Source organism: Panthera onca, chromosome A1 (genome assembly GCF_046562875.1).
Source record: "Panthera onca isolate mPanOnc1 chromosome A1, mPanOnc1 haplotype 2, whole genome shotgun sequence".
NCBI classification, from domain to species: domain Eukaryota; kingdom Metazoa; phylum Chordata; class Mammalia; order Carnivora; family Felidae; genus Panthera; species Panthera onca.
Genome location: NC_138339.1, coordinates 121,869,010 through 121,889,745, shown reverse-complemented (window position 1 = coordinate 121,889,745; position 20,736 = coordinate 121,869,010). Strand labels below are relative to the sequence as shown.

Below are 20,736 nucleotides of genomic sequence, written 5' to 3'. Positions count from 1 at the left end.
GGGGACTTCAAGTGATAGGGGTTGCATCCAGACTGCAAGTCAGTTATGAATTTAAAGAACGTGCCTACCCTTGGAAACCAATGAATGTCCCAGGGAAATGCATGCAATGGGCCAAACACAGAGCAAAGAGTTAGGGAAAAGCTTTGGGAGGATCTGAGAATAGAGCCAGTATCACCATTTCAAGTTATAGAAAGTCAAAGTTATGACAACTGGTAAGTATCACAGTGGAGGAAATGAGGTAGAACATGCACATGCTGAACAAAATTTCCTTACCTCATCTGCCATGAGCCGCTTCAGAGTCTAGGAAACAGGAAAAAGGAGGGAGAAGAAAGAGAAGATAGATCAGTGAAATTCCAGGAAATGTCCCAAATACCAGATGGATTGGGGGGAAAAAAGAATAAGGTAAAAGGATCTAAGTTGCTTTCCACAAACTAAAAGATTTCAGCCAAGTGTTCCTTAGCACATTCCCTTAGCTAAGAGGCATCAAGAGTTTTAAGGTCACTAATACCTGATACCTTGGGGGGGGGGGGGGGGGGAGTAAAGACCTGCACAGACTCAATCTGATGACCAATACACCTATGAAACATACTCAACTCTATTAGTAAACAAGGACATGCCAACTAAAACCACAATGATAATGCTTCCCACTCTTAAGATGGGCAAACATTTTCATGTCTGTCTAGCTGTAGAGGAGCGGGAGCTCTCACACTCTGTTAGTGGTAATGTAAATTGCTCTGGCCACTTTGGAAACCAGCAAGGCATCATCTAGTGAAGTTAAATATGTGTATGTACAACTCATCAATTTCTATAAATCTACCCTGCAGAAACTTGTATGTAGGTACCAGAATGTGTATAACAAGAATGTTCACAGCAACACCAGAGTACCTAAAACAGAGAACAATCCCAAGAGCCATCAAGAGTAGAACAGATACCATGTATCTGTGGAGAACAATTATACAGAAAAATTAAATGAACTCAGAGCTACTTACAAACATTAAAATTGAACTTATTTCATTTATATGCAGTTTAAAAACATGGACACTATATTATTTAGAATGTAAAATTATGAAAGGAATGATGATCACAAATGTCAAAACAGTGCTTACTTGGGGTGAGTGGGTGAGGTGTGACTGCAGAAGGGGAAAAGGGGGCTTCTAAGGGGCTCACAATATTCTACTTGGTTTCATTATTCTACATTTTATGTTCTCTTCTATGTACATGCCATACTTAGAAAGAAAGAAAGAAAGAAAGAAAGAAAGAAAGAAAGAAAGAAAGAGAAAAGGGAACAAGCAGGGTGGTAAAGTAGGAATTCTTTGCCCTAATACTTAATTTTAAACCATTATTTCTTTTTGCTCATGTTATTAAGTCAGTTAAATCCAGTGTAAACTGTGAATCTTAACTTTTCCCACCATGGTCCAGAGGAGGTCAAGCTTCCACTGACTGAGTGCTAATCACATACCTGAAGCTGTTAAGAACCTTGCTCAGAATCAATGGAGTTTAAAGTTACTTTATGTGTGCTGTTAACTAGGGACTGAAGATAGAAGGATGGTGAGGCAGACAGCAACACCCAAGGAGACTAACAGTTCCTTTTGTCACCACCCTTAGTTACTACCTGGCACTTGCGAAAACAAGCTACAAAAAGGATGAGGATGTACAATTTAGGTTGCCACAGCCACGGTTAAACTTATTTGCACCTAGAGCAGTTGCTTCTAAGATCTGGTCCTCCAAACTCAAAATGTTCCTCAGAACCAATCAATAACCCCAACAATTCTGGGACGGATGTAACACAGGTAACAGAACTTGGGTCTAATGAAACAGTGCCAGCTGGATTGCTCACAGCTACAGGTTAAAGTTAGAGAAAGGAAACCAGCAACTTGTTCCTTCTGCCTACAGACTTTATTTCCTTTCTGCTCATCCCTACTAACGCTATGTAAGTTTACAGAATTATTATCTCCTGCTTGACTTACTGTAACAGCTTCCTAACTGATCTCCCTGCCTCCAGTCCTGTCTACCCAACACTAAATCCATTATCCATATTACATCCAAGAGTAATCTTTCTAAAATGACACGGTGTCCATGGTATTTCCTCATTTAAAACACTTCAATGGCTCCCTACTACTACCCTTAGGTTAAAATCCAAATTCCTTACCGTGGAATAGGACATTCCTTCCTGGATTCTCCCCCTCATCTCTTGCAAACCCTCGCATCCCAAACTAGTTGCAGGTCCACAAATAGATCATGCGGTCTCACCACCCCAGACTTTCCCTAGGCTGCTCCTTCCCTCAGTCTAGACTGTGCTCTCAAAGCTAAATCAAACAGGCCCTGCAGGATGATACCTCCTCTAATTGGACAAGTGCTTCTCCTTATGTTTCCACAGTAATAGGTACTTGACTGTCTCACAGCACTACTTGTGGATTACAATTGTCTCTTGACTGTCTCCTCTACCCCTTTCCAGACTAAGTTCCTTCAGGGCAGAGCCTGAGACTCAGTCATTATATTTCCTATGAACAAATACCACCACCTGGGGCTGCTTTCCTAAAATACCAAACCCGGAAGAAGCTCTCAAATCTATTCACTGTGTCAATGAAAAAACTGAAGCCTAGACAGGTAGAGTAAATCATGGAAGTCACATGACCAGCAACAAGCTGGGAATGAACTTTAGTCTCCAGATTCCGAAGCCCAAAAATCTTTGCATTCTCCAAATTCTTGTGTCTTGGTCCCACTTAATGCCCACTAACTCTTGCCTTTGATATCAAAGTAAATATAACTTTTCATAAAAAGAAAGATACCACTTTCCCTTGCTTTCCTTGGTACATTAGAAACAGATTTACTTACTTAAAAAATTAACCATATTTTAGTGGTCAGTTTGAGTAAGGAGAGCAAAAATGATGCATGCAGGATCAAAGTTGTATTTCCTCAAAATTTCCAACAGAGGGCAGCAACTACCAGGAAAGCGAATCACCCTACAGACAAAATTCAGTTTCAAAACACAACAGAACACCCAAATAGCAAGCTCAATTCAATTACTGAAATGGAACCTGCTCCTACACTATATTGAGGGTGTACTGTTTATTGACTTAAAACTATGTGTGTTTTCCTTACAAGTCCTATGTATACAGTGTTTACAAACAGTAAGCTTTGCTCAGTGTTTTCATTGTATCATTAGTTGTTTTGTGGATTCTGAGATACAAAATGAGAAATTTCCAGATCATAAAAAGCATAAATGACTAAAGGTAGTGAAGTCCAGGAAGATAAATGCTGCTGGAGCTATATTTGTGGCTAACACCTCAAACGTCCAAGCTTTTTCATTAGGTTCTCTAATCAACCTACCTGCCTCTAAATGCCTCTCCTCTCAAAATTCTCCTTGCTTGCTGTCAATTCTCTTCTGCCCCCAACCAAACTCTTGCTGTCCTAGCCTGTTGGCACTCACTACTTTATCTTCCTGTCCTTCCTACTGAGTCTTCCCCTAAAGCCTTTAACTATAAACACAAATATTGGAAGAAGCATAGATACTAAGTGAAACCTTTTATAATATCCAAGTTTGCTCATGAATACAGATTAACAGGAACTACTAGATAAAAGTACCTAATGTCTTGACCCTTCTTGAAACCCTTCTGAATCTACGGAAAAAGAATTTTTGGAAAGATAACAATGATGAAAGCAAGAGCCTACAAGGTTGGAAGAATGAAAAAAGCACAAGGGCAAACAAGTTTTGAGGCTGTGAATAAATAGGACAAGCAGTAAACCCAGCAGGCCTAAGACAGCTGAATCCTAAACTAAAAGTAGGAAAAGCCAATAACCAAGCCGAACTATATTTAAAGGTCCTCAGAAGGTTCAAGATTTAGCAGCCCCAGGAACCTATGGAAATGGGAGTTGGAAGGGATAGGCTAAAAATAGGAGGACTGGTTGGAAGCTGTTTAAGAAGCACTTGGATCTACAGGTAGATCCTCCCTCCCCCACTGCCCCAGTCCTCCTGGCCCATACCACTGGGAGAGTACCCTCCCTTACTCCAGCAGAAAGAAGTATATTCTTTTTTTTTTTTTTTAGGTTTATTTATTGATTTTGAGAGAGAGCGTGTGCCCATGCATGCGAGAGGGAGCAGTCGAGGAGAGAGATAGAATCCCAAGCAGGCTTTGCACAATATCATTAGCTTGGAGCCCGGTGAAGGGCTGGATCCCACCAACTGCAAGATCAAGAGTCTGACACCAAATAGACAGCGCCACTCAGGTGTCCCTGGAAGTTTTATTCTTACAAGAAAGTAAAATAGGGTCTGTGACTGGGAGATGCCAGGCACAGTTGTGGGCAGGAATACTATACCAAAAAGAAGAGTAAGCAAATCTATGCATATTACCTACTAAGACACCTAGCACCTTCCCCCTTAAAGTTTCTCAGAACCCCAGCAGCATGGCCCTTACCACTGAGGTGGTAAATTGGTAGACCCTTGTCTGGGAATTGAAAAAATGACCTAAAACTCCTGACACAGTCCAAGTAGATCACTCTGGAACTCTGCAATCTAATATGGTAGCTACTACCCACATGTAATAACTTAGCACTTTTAATGTCATTAGTATGCCTGAGGGAAGAATTTTAAATTTTATTTAACTTTAAATAAATTTAAATTTAAAAATTTGTATTTTATTGTTAATGTTAAACTTAAGTATGTTTGGAATATCCTGAGTATGTGAATCTACTTTGACCTGTAAAATTTATAAAGTCTAAATTTACCTCAACTACTTTTTATGAAAATTTAACATCTAAATTGAGATGTACTATATATAAATGTAAAACAAACACTGGAGTCCAACAACTTAATACTAAAAACAAAATATAAAACATCTCAATAATTTCATGTTTACTACCTATTGAAATATTTTTATACATTGGATTACATAAACTAATATTATTACAATTAATTTCACATGTTTCTTTTTTTTTTTTTTTCTTTATGCCTTTTTCTGTAGCTGCCAGAAAATCTGATACATATGGAACTCACATTGTATCTCTACTGGACAAAGTTGTTCTACCATAAAGTGCACACTTAACAAACCAGTTCGTCTACAGTTTCCAATCAGTTTGTTAGTCCCTCATTCTTAAACATTAGCAGACAACCCAGGTTATTGGACATTTGAGAAAAGCCACTAATGCAAGACATAAAAAAAGGGGGGGGGGGTGCTGCTTGTCATATATAGACTATGCAAAAAGATTTTCAAAATCACTAATATCCACAAAAGATAACATAATGCCATTTTAAGAAACATTCAGAGGAAAAAGAACACATAGAAGTTGAAAACAGAACAGAAACTCAAGAGAAAGCTCAACAGGATGGGAAGATAAAAACTGAGGAATTCTCCCAAAAAGTAGAGCAAAAAGACAGAGATGGAAAAATAAGAGAGGAAAGGTAAGATCAGTTTGGAAGGCCCAATACGCAAATAATAGGAGAAAACAGGGAAGCAAGTTACCCAAGAAATAATGCAATAATATTTCCCAGTACCCAAGGATACGTCTCCAGAACAAAGGACAAAAATAGACCACAAAAAGGCAATATTACAGTGAAATTTCAAAACACTAAATACAAAGAACATTCTATAACACTTGACAGAAAGGGTGAAAATTTGATGATATATAAGGTAACCAGAACAGATTTAGATTTTTTAAAAACAATACATGAAAAGCTAAATGACAACAGAACAAGGCCTTTAAAAACACGAAGAAAAATAATTTTGAACTGAGAATTCTATACCCAACAAAGCAATCAAATTTTGAGTTCAGAATAGACATTTTCAGAAGCTTGAGCTTTCAAAATTTGTCCCTATACAACTCAGGAAGCTACTGCAGGATATGCTCCACCAAAATGAGGGAATAAACCAAGAAGGAGAAGACTTGAAACACATGAAAGAGGGGAATGAAATCTCTAGGGTAAAGATTGGAGCCGACTCTTTTGTCAGACAGCACAATTAAAAGGGAACTATGAGAACTGAGTCAAACCCTCCAATACTGCCATCACCATCAGCCACTTTTGTTCCGGGCTTTTAAAATGACAATAGCTGGTGAAGTGACCCAGCCAGATTCTTGGCTTATTGGAACCATATGTTAATAACTTCTTCACTTCCTTCCTCGCTCTACTTCCAGGACCTCAAGGACACTCATTCCACCCCACAGAGTTTTTCTACTTTGACTTTTCCAGAAGAGCTAAGGTTAGCCATGGTAAGCTTATAAATAGAAAATACAGAGCACTGGACTCCCCTGACCATATTCTTGTCAGACATCTAGTATTGGACCCTCACTGCAGCCTAGCCAGATGTTCAACTATGGTGAGTTCTATGTTCTCTAGGCTTGGCCCAGTGATACCCTCATAAGGAGCCACTGTAAACTCTTGAGAGAATCTAAAGTCAGACTATGAGTCCAGGTACTCCGTTTATCTTCTCTGGGAGCTTCCATGTAGCTAACAGTGGCAATACTGTCATTTACACATACAGAGTAGGTTTTTGTTACTCAAGTTCTATAATCATCTTTCATTTATTCAATTACTGATAGAAGCATTAAGAAAAAAAAGAGACAACTGGACCAAAATGGAGTCACTTGTACTAAGCCCCACATCAGCAAAACAAGGCTTAATATCTAACCTAAGTGTAGTTTCAGCCTCTCCCAGGAATGTCACCTTTAACCAGTTAATCTGGAATTATGTGATCAGCACTAGTGAGGTAATATGCACCATAGGCCCCCTGCCTCCCCCAAAGAAGGTTACCTTGCTTGAAACAATCCACTCTTTGTTAGACACTTCCTTTTTCCACTACCTTTTGCCTATAAAAGGCTTCCATTTTGCACAGCTCCTCAGAGCTCCTGATTTGCCAGATGGGATGTGACCCAATTCAAGAATAACTGAAAAAAGCTAATATGATCTTCGAATTATTCAGGTGAATGTTGTTGTTTAACAGCATAAAGCATTTTATTTTAAAAAGGGTAAGGGGCACCTGGGTGGCTCAGTCAGTTGGGCATCCGACTTTGGCTCAGGTCATGATCTCACAGTTTGTGAGTTTGAGCCCCACATCAGGCTTTGTGCTGACAGCCTGGAGCCTGCTTCAGATTCTGTGTCTTCCTTTCTCTCTGCCCTCCCCCACTAGCGCGCTCTCTCTCTCTCAAAATAAATAAACATTAAAAAAATTAAAGAAAAAAATAGGAGTAAAAAAGGGGTACCTAGCTGGCTCAATCAGTACAGCATGTGACTCTTGATCTTGGGGTTGTGAGTTTGAACCTGAAGTTGGGTATAGAGATTACTTATATAAATAAAATTAAATGGAGTTAAAAAAAAAATATTCCATAGAAACGTATTCAACAGAATTAGGTGAGGAAATAAATTTCTAAAGGTCATTAGGTGGTACCAGAAAAGAGCTCAACAAAATTGCATTTACTAAAATGACCTTCACTTCTCTAAAAGATACTCAGTGTTATTAAATCTTATTTAAAGCAATAAAAATTGCTCAAAGGTGTACCGCATCAAAAGCAATAGCATCAAAAATAAATATACTTAAAAAATAAAATAAATATATTTGGCTGGGTACTGAGATGAAAAGCTGTCCCCTCACCATCCCTTTCAAAGAATAATTCAAGGCTCTGATTCACTCACCACATCCTAATGTTATATGTGGTAAGATAAATCTTTTGGTTATCATCTACAGGAAATAAGAAACTTCCTAGACATTTTACAGTTTGGTTTCTATAAGAAACCAAAAACAAAAAAGTCCAAAGATCCCAAGGTATGCTGTATGGGCCAAACTAATTAAATGACTTAATGACTATGAAACATACCCTGATCAATCATTATAATAAATGCAAATGAACTATACAACTTATCTTCCATACTGGATTTATTGTTGTAGTGGTTGTATCTATTAACTCTTCAGTTTTTATTTATTTATTTTTTTAATTTTTTTAACGTTTATTTATTTTTGAGACAGAGAGAGACAGAGCATGAACGGGGGAGGGTCAGAGAGAGAGGGAGACACAGAATCCGAAACAGGCTCCAGGCTCCGAGCAGTCAGCACAGAGCCCGATGCGGGGCTCGAACTCACGGACCACGAGATCATGACCTGAGCCGAAGTCGGACGCTCAACCGACTGAGCCACCCAGGGGCCCCACTTCAGTTTTTAAAAAGCAGGTGTATGGGACTGAACATGGCAGTCTTTTAGACAGAGTTTCCCTTTGTTTGTTTGCCTAGCAACAGAACTGGCAATTTTTTAAACTCAAGGATATACAAAAAGCATTGGAGAGACTGACCTCTATCCAATTTCCTGAATCTTTAACTTTTCTCACTCATCAGAAAAAGGGCATAGAATTCTCAAACAATTAAGGATGGTCTCTTGGCATAAGATGTTCATGTAGCCAAACAAAAAGCAATTAGGTAGCGTCTTAGCAGCAGAGAGGTTAGCAGAGATCTAATAAGAGATTAAGATTAAACTTTACTGTGGGGCCCCTGGGTGGCTCAGTCGGTTGAGAGTCTGACTTCAGCTCAGGTCATGCATGATCTCTCGGTTCGTGAGTTCAAGCCGAGCGTTGGGCTCTGGTGCTGACAGCTCAGAGCCTGAAGCCTGCTTCAAATTCTGTGTCCCCCTTTCTCTCCGCCCCACCCCTGCTTGTGCTCTATCTCTCTCTTTCAAAAAAGAATAAACATTAAAAAAAAATTTAAAGATTAAACTTTACTTTGAACAGAGTACATTACATAGCATAAAGTGTTTCTCATTTCCACCATTGTGCTTCACAGGAACAGTTCATCATGGATGTTAATCCCATGAACCATGTGGCTTGCATACAGGTAAATGCAAACCCACAACTGCAAGCCTATACCTCAGTACTTTCTAAATGCTTTGTTCAGGCTAACTTAATTTTTTAAAAATTGTAATTAAAGTATAGTTGATACACAGTATTAGTTTCAGGTGCACAACACAGTGACTCAACAATTATATACATCATAAAATGCTCACTAAAGTAGTACAGTATTACTGACTGTATTCCCCACACTATACTTTTTATCCCCATGACTTATTTTAGAACTGCAAATTTGTAATCTTCTTCACCCATTTTGCCCATTCTTCCACTACTCTCCCTCTACTTAAAAAAAAATTATTCAGGCTAACTGACAGGCTAACCAGACAACTACAACTACATTTGGGCTCTTGGCTACATGACTATCACCAGAACACTACAGCTGAATGGGTTTGGCCCCCAAAGTGTAAGGATTCTAAGAGGCCCAGGATCCCTGGGAACTACAGGTTTTCTTATAAAACCTATTATCACAAAGCAATTCACTAACTGCCTCAGTACAGTCAATTCATACCTCTTCCTCTTCTGACATCCACCCTTGCTCAGGAGCTGTCTAATATAGTCTAAGGGAAATGTTTACAGGGATAGGTAAAACTCTAAGATGTCCCCCAGGATTCCTAGCGTGACATATGCACCCTGTATAATGACCACGAGGACTGTACTGTGCCGAGGTTGTATTATTCAGCACAATTGACTACTAAGAAAGGGAAATAATCTGCACAGCCTGACCCAATCACACATGGCCTTTAAATGTGAGGTGAGATGTTAGAGACACAAGGATTCATCGTGTCACTTCTGGCTTGAGCATGAAGGGGGCCAAACGACTACAGGCAGCTTCTAGTAGCTGAGAGCCAACAAAGAAACAGGGACCTCAGCTCTACAACTCCAAGAAACTGAATTTGGCCAACACCTGAATGAGCTTGGAAGCAGATTTTCCCCCAGTGACTACAGATTTGAACTGGCCCAGCTGACTGACATACCTTGACTTCAGCCCTCTGATACTCTGAGAATGCAACCACACTATTCATACTGGACTTCTGACGAATGGAACTGTGAGCTAGTAAGTAGGTTTTGCTTTAAACTGCTGAGTTTCTTACGGAGCAGTAGGAAACTAACACGTTAAACAAAATGACAAAATCCACAATTTATCTAGAACTTTGGCTAATGGAAAAAGACCATGAGTCCTGATTTATTTCTAGCATCCTAAAAAACTAGAAGTATGATTTTGAGCAAATCACTTTAATTCTTCATGCTTCAGTTCCCCTATTTATTAAAAACAAAGCAAAACCAGACACACACACCACTTGGGAACTATGAGATATAAAATGGAATGATGACAGATCATTCTGTAAAGGCAATTATGCTGTTCTTACTACAGAAAGACCTATTTTAAAATACACACCTGAAGACTGGACTAGTTGATACTGCTCCAACAACACAAGGAAAAAGCTATTCCTCATCTATAAACTATACACTTAGCCACAGTCCATCACTTCACAAAAGGAACGAAAGGACTTACCAAGGCCAGGCTCTCAATATTTTCAATCAGACTTTATTGTAACTGTTTCTGTGGACCAGATTGTAAGTTGCTTGGGGGAGAAACCCTTATCTTGTTCATATCATATGCCCAATATTTAGTAAGTGTTTTAAGAATTATCATCACTACAGGTTTAGGAGCATCATCCTAACCACAGTACATTCATTCATTAATTCCTTTATTCAAATTGGGCAAACTGAGGAAATATTTCAAGTCAAAGTCTGTGATTGTTATGGACAGCTCAGTAAACTATGAAACCACACCTTCAAGAGTAACATCCTTCCCTATAAATGAGCACAGGGGATGCTGACTGATGCATGACACATGACACATTTTGAGTTGTCCTTGGGGAAACTATCCAATTATGGGACACATGTGACCGAGGGAGTCTTCCACTTCCTTTGAAAAGTAAGAAGACCCCCAGCCCTAGGGGCGCCTGGGTGGCTTGGTCGGTTAAGTGTCCGACTTCGGCTCAGGTCATGATCTCACTGTCCGTGAGTTCGAGCCCCGCATCGGGCTCTGTGCTGACAGCTCAGAGCCTGGAGCCTGTTTCAGATTCTGTGTCTCCCTCTCTCTCTGCTCTGCTCCTCCCCTGTTCATGCTCTCTCTCTGTCTCAAAAATAAATAAACGTTAAAAAAAAAAAAAAATTTAAAAAAAAAAAAAAAAAAAAGAAAAGTAAGAAGCCTTAAGACACAGGCTACCTACAGGTAAAATGGCAAGTGTCACTACAGCCAACAAGAATTTTCTTCCAAATCCTCATCTACCTACCCAGGAAGGATCAGGTAAGGTATAGGTCATTCAGAATCATACGGAGCATGGTATGGCTCTGACTCATCTCTTTATTCTATCATGGTAATGACATCCAGTTCCTCAGGATAGTTCCTTAGGCAACAGAAGGTTATAAAGTGCACTTGAATTCAATTACCAATGAACACCCCTCCAGCATGGCCGCAAAATTTGCCACATTTCCACTAACAAACAGTAAAGGCTGGGTAAGCTTTTCTTTTAATCTCTGTTTCAGTCTTATCCTTAGGACTGTGTCATCTCATAGGAATGGTATGAAGAATAAGACATAAAATGGATGGAAAGCAATTTGTTTTGCAAAGTGCTTTGTAAAAGTTAAATGAGATATGAGGATGGAACCAATGAAACTTTTCAGTCTCCCTTCCTCAATTTTCACTTCTCATACAGAAGTCAATCAGAACTAGACAGAAAGAAATAATGGGTAATATCTTCAAATGTAGAGAAGAACTTTCCCTTCGATTTTCAAGAATGGCTCAAAGATGACAATGAATTAAGTATCTCATCTACCATTTACAGAGAAACAAACTAGATTCTGACATCACTATTAATCGATGCCAAAAGCTTCAACAGGAGTTGTGTAGAACTGGAGCACCCACTTCACAAAAGAAAATAATGCAAAAAGGGTATCTCCAAGAAAAAGAAGACTAAAAGCAAAGCACAAAAAGGACCAAGAATTGGAAACCATCAACTATAAAGCTAACTGAACACTCTTAAGTTAAATAGGTTTAAGGGAAAGAAACCTCAAGATTACTGGCAGTCCCCAGAAATGGAGATGGCTCACTCAATGTTCTCCACGATCTCTAAGCAAAAACTGCTCAAGGACTAACACTTTAGCAGCTCATCCAGTTAGTTTCATTCTGCCTCGGCAGCCCCACAGCTAAAACTCACAACTGAACAGGTAACTTGTTAAAATTCATACAAGAAACAAAAGGAACACAGGAGAGTCCAAGATCTTGTATTCCTAATTAAGACCGTTCTTTCAATCTACCCCTGTCTTCCAGAAGCAGTATCTTTTTAGTGATACTACCCAGGGAGCCCTAAAAGATTCCAGGCAGTAGCACCAGTCAAGCACAAGTTAGAATTGTCCTAAAAAGAGTACTGGGTAACTAATCATTCCCCGTTTCATTAATTTAGTTATAAATTTGAAGCAATTTACCTACAAATGCAAAGCAACCAACTCAATATCCCCACAACTGTCTAAATCAGGGTCTGCTTTCACCCAACTGTGATTAAAATGAGGGAAAAACTATCTTTAACATTAGGATTCAGTCCTCTGACAGGTCCAAAATGCATTCTAATAGTCCTCTTGTTAGTTCAAGAAGGCAAGCCTCTTGGGGAAAAGGAGAAGGCAACATTCTGCCTACTGCTTAGCTCATTTTGAAGCCTGGGACTGGCATAGCCTGCATCCTAGATAGCTGATAGCCTGGAGAAAAGAAGGCAAGTCCACTCAGGTTTCACTATTCCAGCTCAGCAGACAGGTGGAAGCCAGGCTGGGAACATAGCATTCCTCCTACAATCCCATCCAAACAAACTGGCAGCCCCGTGCACTGTGAACCACCCATGGGCTGGGAAAACAAGCTGCCAACAGAGAAAGTGCTCAGATTCTGGAAGTCTTAGTTTCCTACCAGTGTCACAATGTGTGGCAGACATGACCACCTCTTTTGCTGTCAGGAAGGAAGTGCACATATAGTCTGTCATCTGGCGAGATATCAGTAAGCAAGTCTTCCCTTTCAAACATCCTAAGGTTCTGATAAAACTTGTGAATGCACACAGGTATCCCCCACTTTTCAAAAGTTCATATTAGGCCACCTCGCTTTTATGAAAGACCTATATAAGTACCTGTTTTTGCTAACCAAAAGAAATCCAAAAGAGATTTTCGCTTTTACCAAAAAAGGTGAAAAGTGAAAATAGCATTCAGCGTTTGTTTTCTAGCAAGCATTTTAAGAGAGGCAGGGCACCCCAAGCACAGCCACACTCAGCATCTCAGCATCAGGCCACCAGCGCTTTGAACGGTGTCTGTAAGCATCCATGTTTAATCTCCATTTGTTTTGTGCATCCGTTAGCAAGATGTGACCTGAGGTATCAGAAAAGCCTAAGAGAGGTTATTTTTAGGAATGCTCGAAAAATCTTCCCTATAAATTAATGGTAAGTGCTTCTTTGCTTTATGCCATTTTGACTTATGAAAGTTTTCATAGGAACACTCAACTTTTAGATGATGGGGGAAACCTGATTAGAAAACAATAATGTTAACCTGTTTTTCTAAAATTTCAACACATTTCTCCAGTTCCAAATACTTCACTTTCTTACTGGGTCTCTCTCTTTACTGCCTGAGCTTAGATTGTAATTGCTCCTTTAAAAGGGGGGTGTTGTCCATTCATTTGGAAATAGTCAGTGACTCAGGAATGCTGTTTCCCAATCTCCGTAGCAACTGTCTTCTCCTCCCATGTTGTGATGTGAGTAGCAGGACATCTACTCTTCCTCAAGGGTGAGCACATGTATGACACACCCAAGGCCTGGCTGACAGGAAGTTCCTGCAGCTGATATTACTTCTACATACAGGCACCAAGTATGAAGCCACCTTATTTTAAATCCCACTCTCAAGTCCTTCAATTCTAAATGATGGTTACACCTTTTTTTTTTCTGTCCTCATGTCATTCCTAAATACACAGAAATAATCATAGCCCACTGATAATAGCTTAACCGATCCAAAAATTACACTACTACTCAAAAAGCCAGACTTGATCTTATGAAACCAAGTAAACATTTTCTGGGCCCCTACAAATTTAGAGTAAGATCTGATTTTGAAAAAATCTTGCAGGGGAGGGGGGCAGGAGAGCAGGAGGCGAAATCTCATTACTCCTCTAACACCAGAAATACAAGCAAAAGTTAAAATAGGGTACAACTGATACTTGGAGCAATTGTACTCATAGTGTGGAACTATGTTCTAACACAAATACAGAATTTCAGGCCAAAGTACTTAGGCTACAAAGAAACTTCCATGTATCATTGTTTTTTTCTTTTTGGTTCTATCTACTTTAAAATAACTATAATTTCTGGAAAACAAGGTAGGGGATTGTTTTACTTTATTTTTATACACATCTATATTTTCTTAGAAATATGTGTTTCACGTTTATAATAAAATATACATTTCCATTTCAAATAAAAGTAACATTTTTTAGATTAGAAAGCTAGAAAATGTTTATGATACATTGTTTTAAAAGCAGAAAACCTGTGTCAACTATAATTGCAACTTTGCAAAAACATGTGCATAGACATAATAACTAGAATATTCAAATACTAAGTGAAATAAAAATGAAAAGTAGAAATTTGGGGTTTAGATACTGTTATTTTGAAAATACATGTTTTTTCAAAAAAAAAAAGCCTAAAAACAATCATGGCACAGCACCTAAAAGCAAAGTAACATCATCCAATTCCCATATTCAAAATGCCCACCAGTATTTACTCTTCTCTAGTCATACTTTGCTTAAGCAAACACTCTGGCAGGGCACAATGAGAAAAGTTAGGGATGACAGGGGCACCTGGGTGGCTCAGTCAGTTAAGCCTTGCACTTCAGCTCAGGTCATGATCTCACAGTTTCTGAGTTCAATCCCAGCATCAGGCTCTCTGCTGTCAGCGCAGAGCCTGCTTTGGATCCTCTGTCTCCCCTCTCTCTGCACCTCCCCCACTCACTCTCAAAAATAAATAAACATTAAAAAAGAAGAAAAATTAGGGATGACAAAGCAATGTGAGAAAGAAAAATGAATAGTCTAAAAGCTAGCTCACCTAATTACATGACCTTGAGCAAATTAATACCTCCAGACCTCACCGGCCTCCTCATGTTAAGATGAGGAAGCTAGGTCAGAACATTCCTAGGGTCTCTTGAGACCTTAAAGACTGTGCTTAGTTACTACTGCTCTTTTTGAGGGCAGCTCCATGCCTGCTACTTGCCTGATAGTACATATCCTACAGTGGCTTCTCACCACTTCTTCTTGTGGTTTCAATCACAGGAAACAGACGTCACCCATGGGCCTAGAAGTAAGTAACGAGTAAGCCCTGGCGGATGCAAAGAGCTGCCAACTAAGGCCAACTCCCATCTTTCTAAAATACAAGAATCAAGAAATCACTAGAGGCCTTTATGCCTGGGGAGCCCAACACACATCTTTCACAAAAACTAACAAAACTAAAATTATCTCTGGAGGTCCCATGCAAATATGATGAAATAATTTTAGAACAGTCTCAATCTACTTTGCTGCTATGGCCAAATGAAGAAACTGAAGAATAGCTATGTAGGAGTATAAGAGTGTAAGAAACAAACAAAAACAAAACAAAACAAAACAAAAAGGTCACTAGCACTTTTTGTGAAGACTTAGACATTTCCTAATGACTTAGAAGACTCCTCTTTGTCTTGTTTTCTCAACACTCTGTGTAAACCTTTCTGTAGCCCTGAAAGACCATGATACTAATAGATTAAAATAATATAGGGACTTACCAATTACTTGCTTTAAATGTTATGTTAACAATCCCTATAGCACTGGGCCAAATACTGCTCCCATTCGTCATGATATAAGTTGGCAGCCCTGAAGTATGTAAAATAATGCAGACATTTTTAGTCCTATAGACATGTTCCTTCATTAAACACAAAACTTGAAGATATTATATCTCTAGAGAATAATAATAAACTTTTCTCAACAGAGTTCTTCTGGTCAGGTACAGTTACATTAGAGCTTCTCTCTGCCTCAGTTACCTTGGTAAGAGAGGACTAAGGTTTCTGTCAATCTCCTACATTAGACCATAGAAACAGAGAACCTTGAAAATGATCCCAAGATTCCCAAGACTAACATTAAAAGTAAATACATAAAAGGATATTGCTAACATGAGTGAAATACCACCAAAGGGCTTAAGCACCTCACAAGCAAGATGGGAAATAAGATCCACCCAAAAAGATATCTCCTTCCCTTCCTCTCTATATTATATACTATAAGATAGGGGATATGACAGGCCTTGGAAGGCCATGTATATATACACACATGTTTATTTTCATTTACAAAAGACTAAAGAACCCTTCGAATAAGCATGCAATCAAAACCTATACTGCACTAAGGAACTTTTTTTTTTTTTTAAGTTTATTTATTTTTGAGAGAGCAGGGGTCGGGGGAGAGAAAGTGCACATACATGAGTCGGGGAGAGGCAGAGACAGGAGACAGAGAATCCCAAGGAGACTCCCCACTGTCAGTGCAAAGCCTGATGTGGGGCTTGAAATCACAAACCCAACTGTGAGATCATGACCTGAGCTGAAGTCAAGAGTCGGCCGCTTAACGAACTGAGCTACCCAGGAACCCCTGTACTAGACAACTTTTAAGAAGTAGTAGGGTCTAAAGAGTTCTAATTGTTCCTACAATGGCATTTCCTACCTGAGTCCACTATTTAGCTATACAGCTTTGAGATCCAGCTGAGAATCATATTTTTTAAACCTAGCTTTGTCTCCAAAAGTCTGAAAAGATGGGTGCGTTAAAATGGACAAGGATTGTAACTGAAACAAAATTAACTATCTAAATTCCATCGCAGTAGCAGATATGATTTGCTGGAACCTTAACACTTATCTATTCATGTTCTTGGATATGCTGATTTCCTGTCACCATAACACATTCACTTGGCCAAAAACTGCATCAACATGCATCGTGACATACTACAAAACACTAATTTTCAATCCTGCCTTCTGCAGGTTTCTACAGAAAGAGAACCTATTTTATCCCTTAAAAGGAATAAAATAAACTCTATGAAGTAGTGTGCCTTTCTTAAATGATTTATGTCCCATATAAATACTCGACTGCTATAACTGGGCCATTTCTCTTTACCACAGACACACACTTGCACCTCTGAGCCTCTGTTCACACTGCTCCCCACACCATGAAATCTTCTCTACCAACCCGTGTATTTCCTTCCAAGGCTTGTCATATCCCCCATCTTCTATGAAGTTAACTAACACTGTCCACAATTCTATTCTGGATCATTATAGAATTTGGGATGTAAATACAGACCTTTGAAATCTTACATGCTAACTCTCTAATATTATAAGAAAAGAGTAAGAAAAGTGGAATGACTTGCCCAGAGTTCACAGGGTTAATTGTGGCAAAGTCAGACTAAACAGGAATATTTGGAAAGAATACTTCGATGGCAGTGGGAGATAGGGGTTCTAGTCCTAGGTCTAGCTATAAATGTAGACAGATCATTTTTCTAGGTTCACATTTCTTAATGCATAAAATAAAGGGTTTGAATGAAATAATTTTTAGCATCCTTTTAACCTCCAGCATTCTAAGATTCTGAAACCTAGGTCTTCTCTTAGTCCAGTAATCTTTCCACTCAATTCCTTCACTTCTCTGAAATCCCTCTTTTTTAAAAAATGTTTATTTATTTATTTAGAGAGGGAGAGAGAGGGAGAGAGAGAATCCCAAGCAGGGTCCACACTGCCAGCGCAGAGCCCAATGAGGCTCAAACCCATGAACTGTGAGATCATGACCTGAGCCAAAACCAAGAGTACGTGCTTAATCGAATGAGCCACCTAGGCACCCCTAAAATCCTACAGCTTTTAAACTCTTACGTTCATAGCCTCTGAGCTTTTCCTACCCATTCACCTATTAACATGACTGAGATTACAATCTATTAAAAAGCAAGGACTGAACCTGATAGGGCAACCACATGACTTGTTGATCTTTAGCCTTTTGGATCCAGAGTAGATCCATGCGAATTCAAACAAATAAGAGAAACTCTATTCTCTACTCTTTGCCAGCAGTCATACAGAAAATCCTAGTTCCAGGTACCTGGATCTTGGTGGCGATGTTTTAATTATTAACCACAGGCAAATAACTGCCAGGTCTAAAGAACAAACATCAGCAGGCCCCAGACTCTCAGAAGAAATCCTGGAGATATTAACCATTCACAATCCTTACAGTCAAGTTTCAGGGCTACAGAGAAAGGATTTTAAGAATACTACATGCTTATTCTAAAATATAGAAAAGGTAACTATGGGAAGCAGTCTAGCAACAGCTTCCTCCTTTCCATTTGTCACCACTACTTGCTGCTTTAATCAATTTAAACAACTCATACAACTGATAGCTGATGCTGTTAGAGCTATTTCATTTACATAGAAGGTTGCCTTTAAAAATAACAACTGGTGAGGTGCCTGGGTCGCTCAGTCGGTTAAGTGTCCGACTTCAGCTCAGGTCATGATCTCACAGTTTGTGAGTTCAAGCCCCATGTCCGGCTCTGTGCTGACAGCTCAGAGCCTGGAGCCTGATTCAGATTCTGTATCTCCCTCTCTCTCTGCCCCTCACCTGCTTGCTTGCTTGCTTACTCTTTCTCTCTCTCTCTCAAAAATAAATAAAACATTTAAAAAAATTAAAATAAAAAAATAATAACTGGCAACTTAATAACTCATGAGCCAGAGCAAAGATTGGTTGTGATGCACTGAAATAGCTACTTCTTCATGTCTAAGAAAGGTTTAATTGTAACTCTTGCAATGATTTCAAAGTTTAAATCACTAAATGCAAAAAGCAGTTAGCTAGCCATTTAGCCACTGCACTTGGTCCATCTAAACCCAGTACTTCTTTCCCACCAAATGAACTGGAGGAGAGCCCAGTTTTAATAGACTACAGTCATCAAATGACTAAAGAGATGCCACCAACATTTTCTAGTAAATTCCTAGCAGTTAATACTCTTTTATACTAAAGGTGCAAAAACTGGACACTTGTAAAATGTCAGCACAAAGTGGTGAATAAATTTTTTTTTTTAATAAGCCAGACTTCAGTCTGAATCCTAGTTTTTCAAGCTAAAGCAGGTTTCTTGATGTGAGTCTGTTTAATTACCTATAAAATTGGAATAACAACAGTACTTATTTTATAAGATTGAGTTAGAGATTAATGAGATAACGAATCTAAAGGTCTTTAGCACAGTGCTAGGGGTGTATAAGTATGCAACAAACCTTATTACTACTGCTACTGTTGTTGTTACTATTACTCCCTGTCCTTCCAGTCTGGAATGAATTCATCTTCCTACCTATCAAGATGAACATTGGAGCGCCTGGCTGGCTCAGTCGGAAGAGCATCTGACTCTTCATCTTGGGGTCGTGAGTTTGAGCCCCATGTTGGGTGTAAAGATTACTTAAATGAATAAATAAATTAAAACTTAAAAAAAAAAAGATGCTAAACATTCTTTAATATTTTTAGATAGAAGAATGGCACTATACACCCTGTAGCACAGGACATACAGGAGAACAAAAGCTTTCTACCACCACATATTAAGATGAAAATGACTCCAGGATAAATGGAATCTCAAAGGTCCCCAATCCTTAGTATCAGAAAGGTTCTGTCTTTGCCTACAAGTGAAAATTTACCCCCCAAAAGCATAAGCAGGATATAATTAACATACCCACAGTGGAAAAGAGAACTTAAGAGCTACATCTATAAAATTTTTAAAAGAAAACAAGAAGAAAATCTTATGGGCTGTGATTTTAGCACAGATTTTTGAAATGACACAAAAAGCAAAAAGTTAAAAATTGGACTTCATCAAAGTTAAATACTTTTGTTTTTCATACCACAGTGTTAAAAAATAAAAAATGAAATGGCAAATCATAGGAGAAAGATGTATCTGCAAAACACATATCCAACAAATTACTTGCATATAGACTATAATAATAAAAAATTTTAGGGAGAGCTGGGTGGCTCAGTCAGTTGTGCGTCTGACTTTGGCTCAGGTCATGAACTCACGGTTCATGGGTTCAAGACCACATTGGGTTTTCTGCTGTTAACATAGACCCTGCTTCCAATCCTGTCTCTCTGTCCCTCCCCACTTGCACTCTCTCTCTTTCTCTAAAATAAACATTAAACAAAATTTTTTTTTAATGGGAAAAAATTTGAACAGACACTTCAGTGAAGATACATAAACAGCAAATAAATAGTTGAAAAGATGCTCAACATCATTACACAAACGCAAATTAAAGTCACACTGAAGTACCATCACATACTCACTGAAATGGCTAATTTAAGACTGATCATACCAAGTGTCAGCAAGGAACTAGAACTCCTATATTGCTTGTGGGGATGTAAAATGGTACACTCACTTTGGAAAACAGTTTGGTGCTTTTTTAAAAAGTTAAACATAGGGGTGCCAGGGAGGATCAGCTAGGTAAGCATTCAACCAGCTCAGGTCATGATCTCACGGTTTGTACGTTGTAGCCCTGCATCGGGCTCTCTGCAGTTAGCACGGAACCAGCTCCAGATCCTCTGTTCCCACCTCTCCTCAAAAATAAATAAACTTAAAAAAAAAAATTAAACATAAGGCAGCTTTTTCTGAGATGTAAGCCCAAAACCAAGGTATACTCCTTGGTTTTCTGTGACCTGCAGGATCAAAGACAGTTTATAAATTATCTTCTGTTGGATCCTTAAAGCAAAGCACGTTAAATCTTAGAAGAAAATGCAAACTCTATGCTTTCACACAGCAGTATTTCTAAAACAGGGAATAAATCACAGAATCAAAAATCCAGAACACCATCAATTCTACCTCTACCTGCTACCTTAAAATG

The 20,736-nt window shown here is 38.9% G+C and overlaps 1 protein-coding gene across 3 annotated transcripts in view; it reads right to left on the bottom strand.

Annotated features, from left to right (window-relative positions):
* The window catches only part of DIAPH1 (diaphanous related formin 1), a 103,416-nt gene that overhangs the window by 76,757 nt on the left and 5,923 nt on the right, over window positions 1-20,736 (bottom strand). For 2 of the 3 annotated variants that reach the window (XM_078450168.2, XM_060635888.3), the window contains exon 2: window positions 274-300. The exons of the other annotated variant lie outside the window; for it this stretch is intronic. In XM_078450168.2, the coding sequence (XP_078306294.1) occupies window positions 274-300 (27 nt within the window). The remainder of the gene's footprint in view (window positions 1-273; window positions 301-20,736) is intronic. 3 annotated transcript variants of the gene reach the window in all.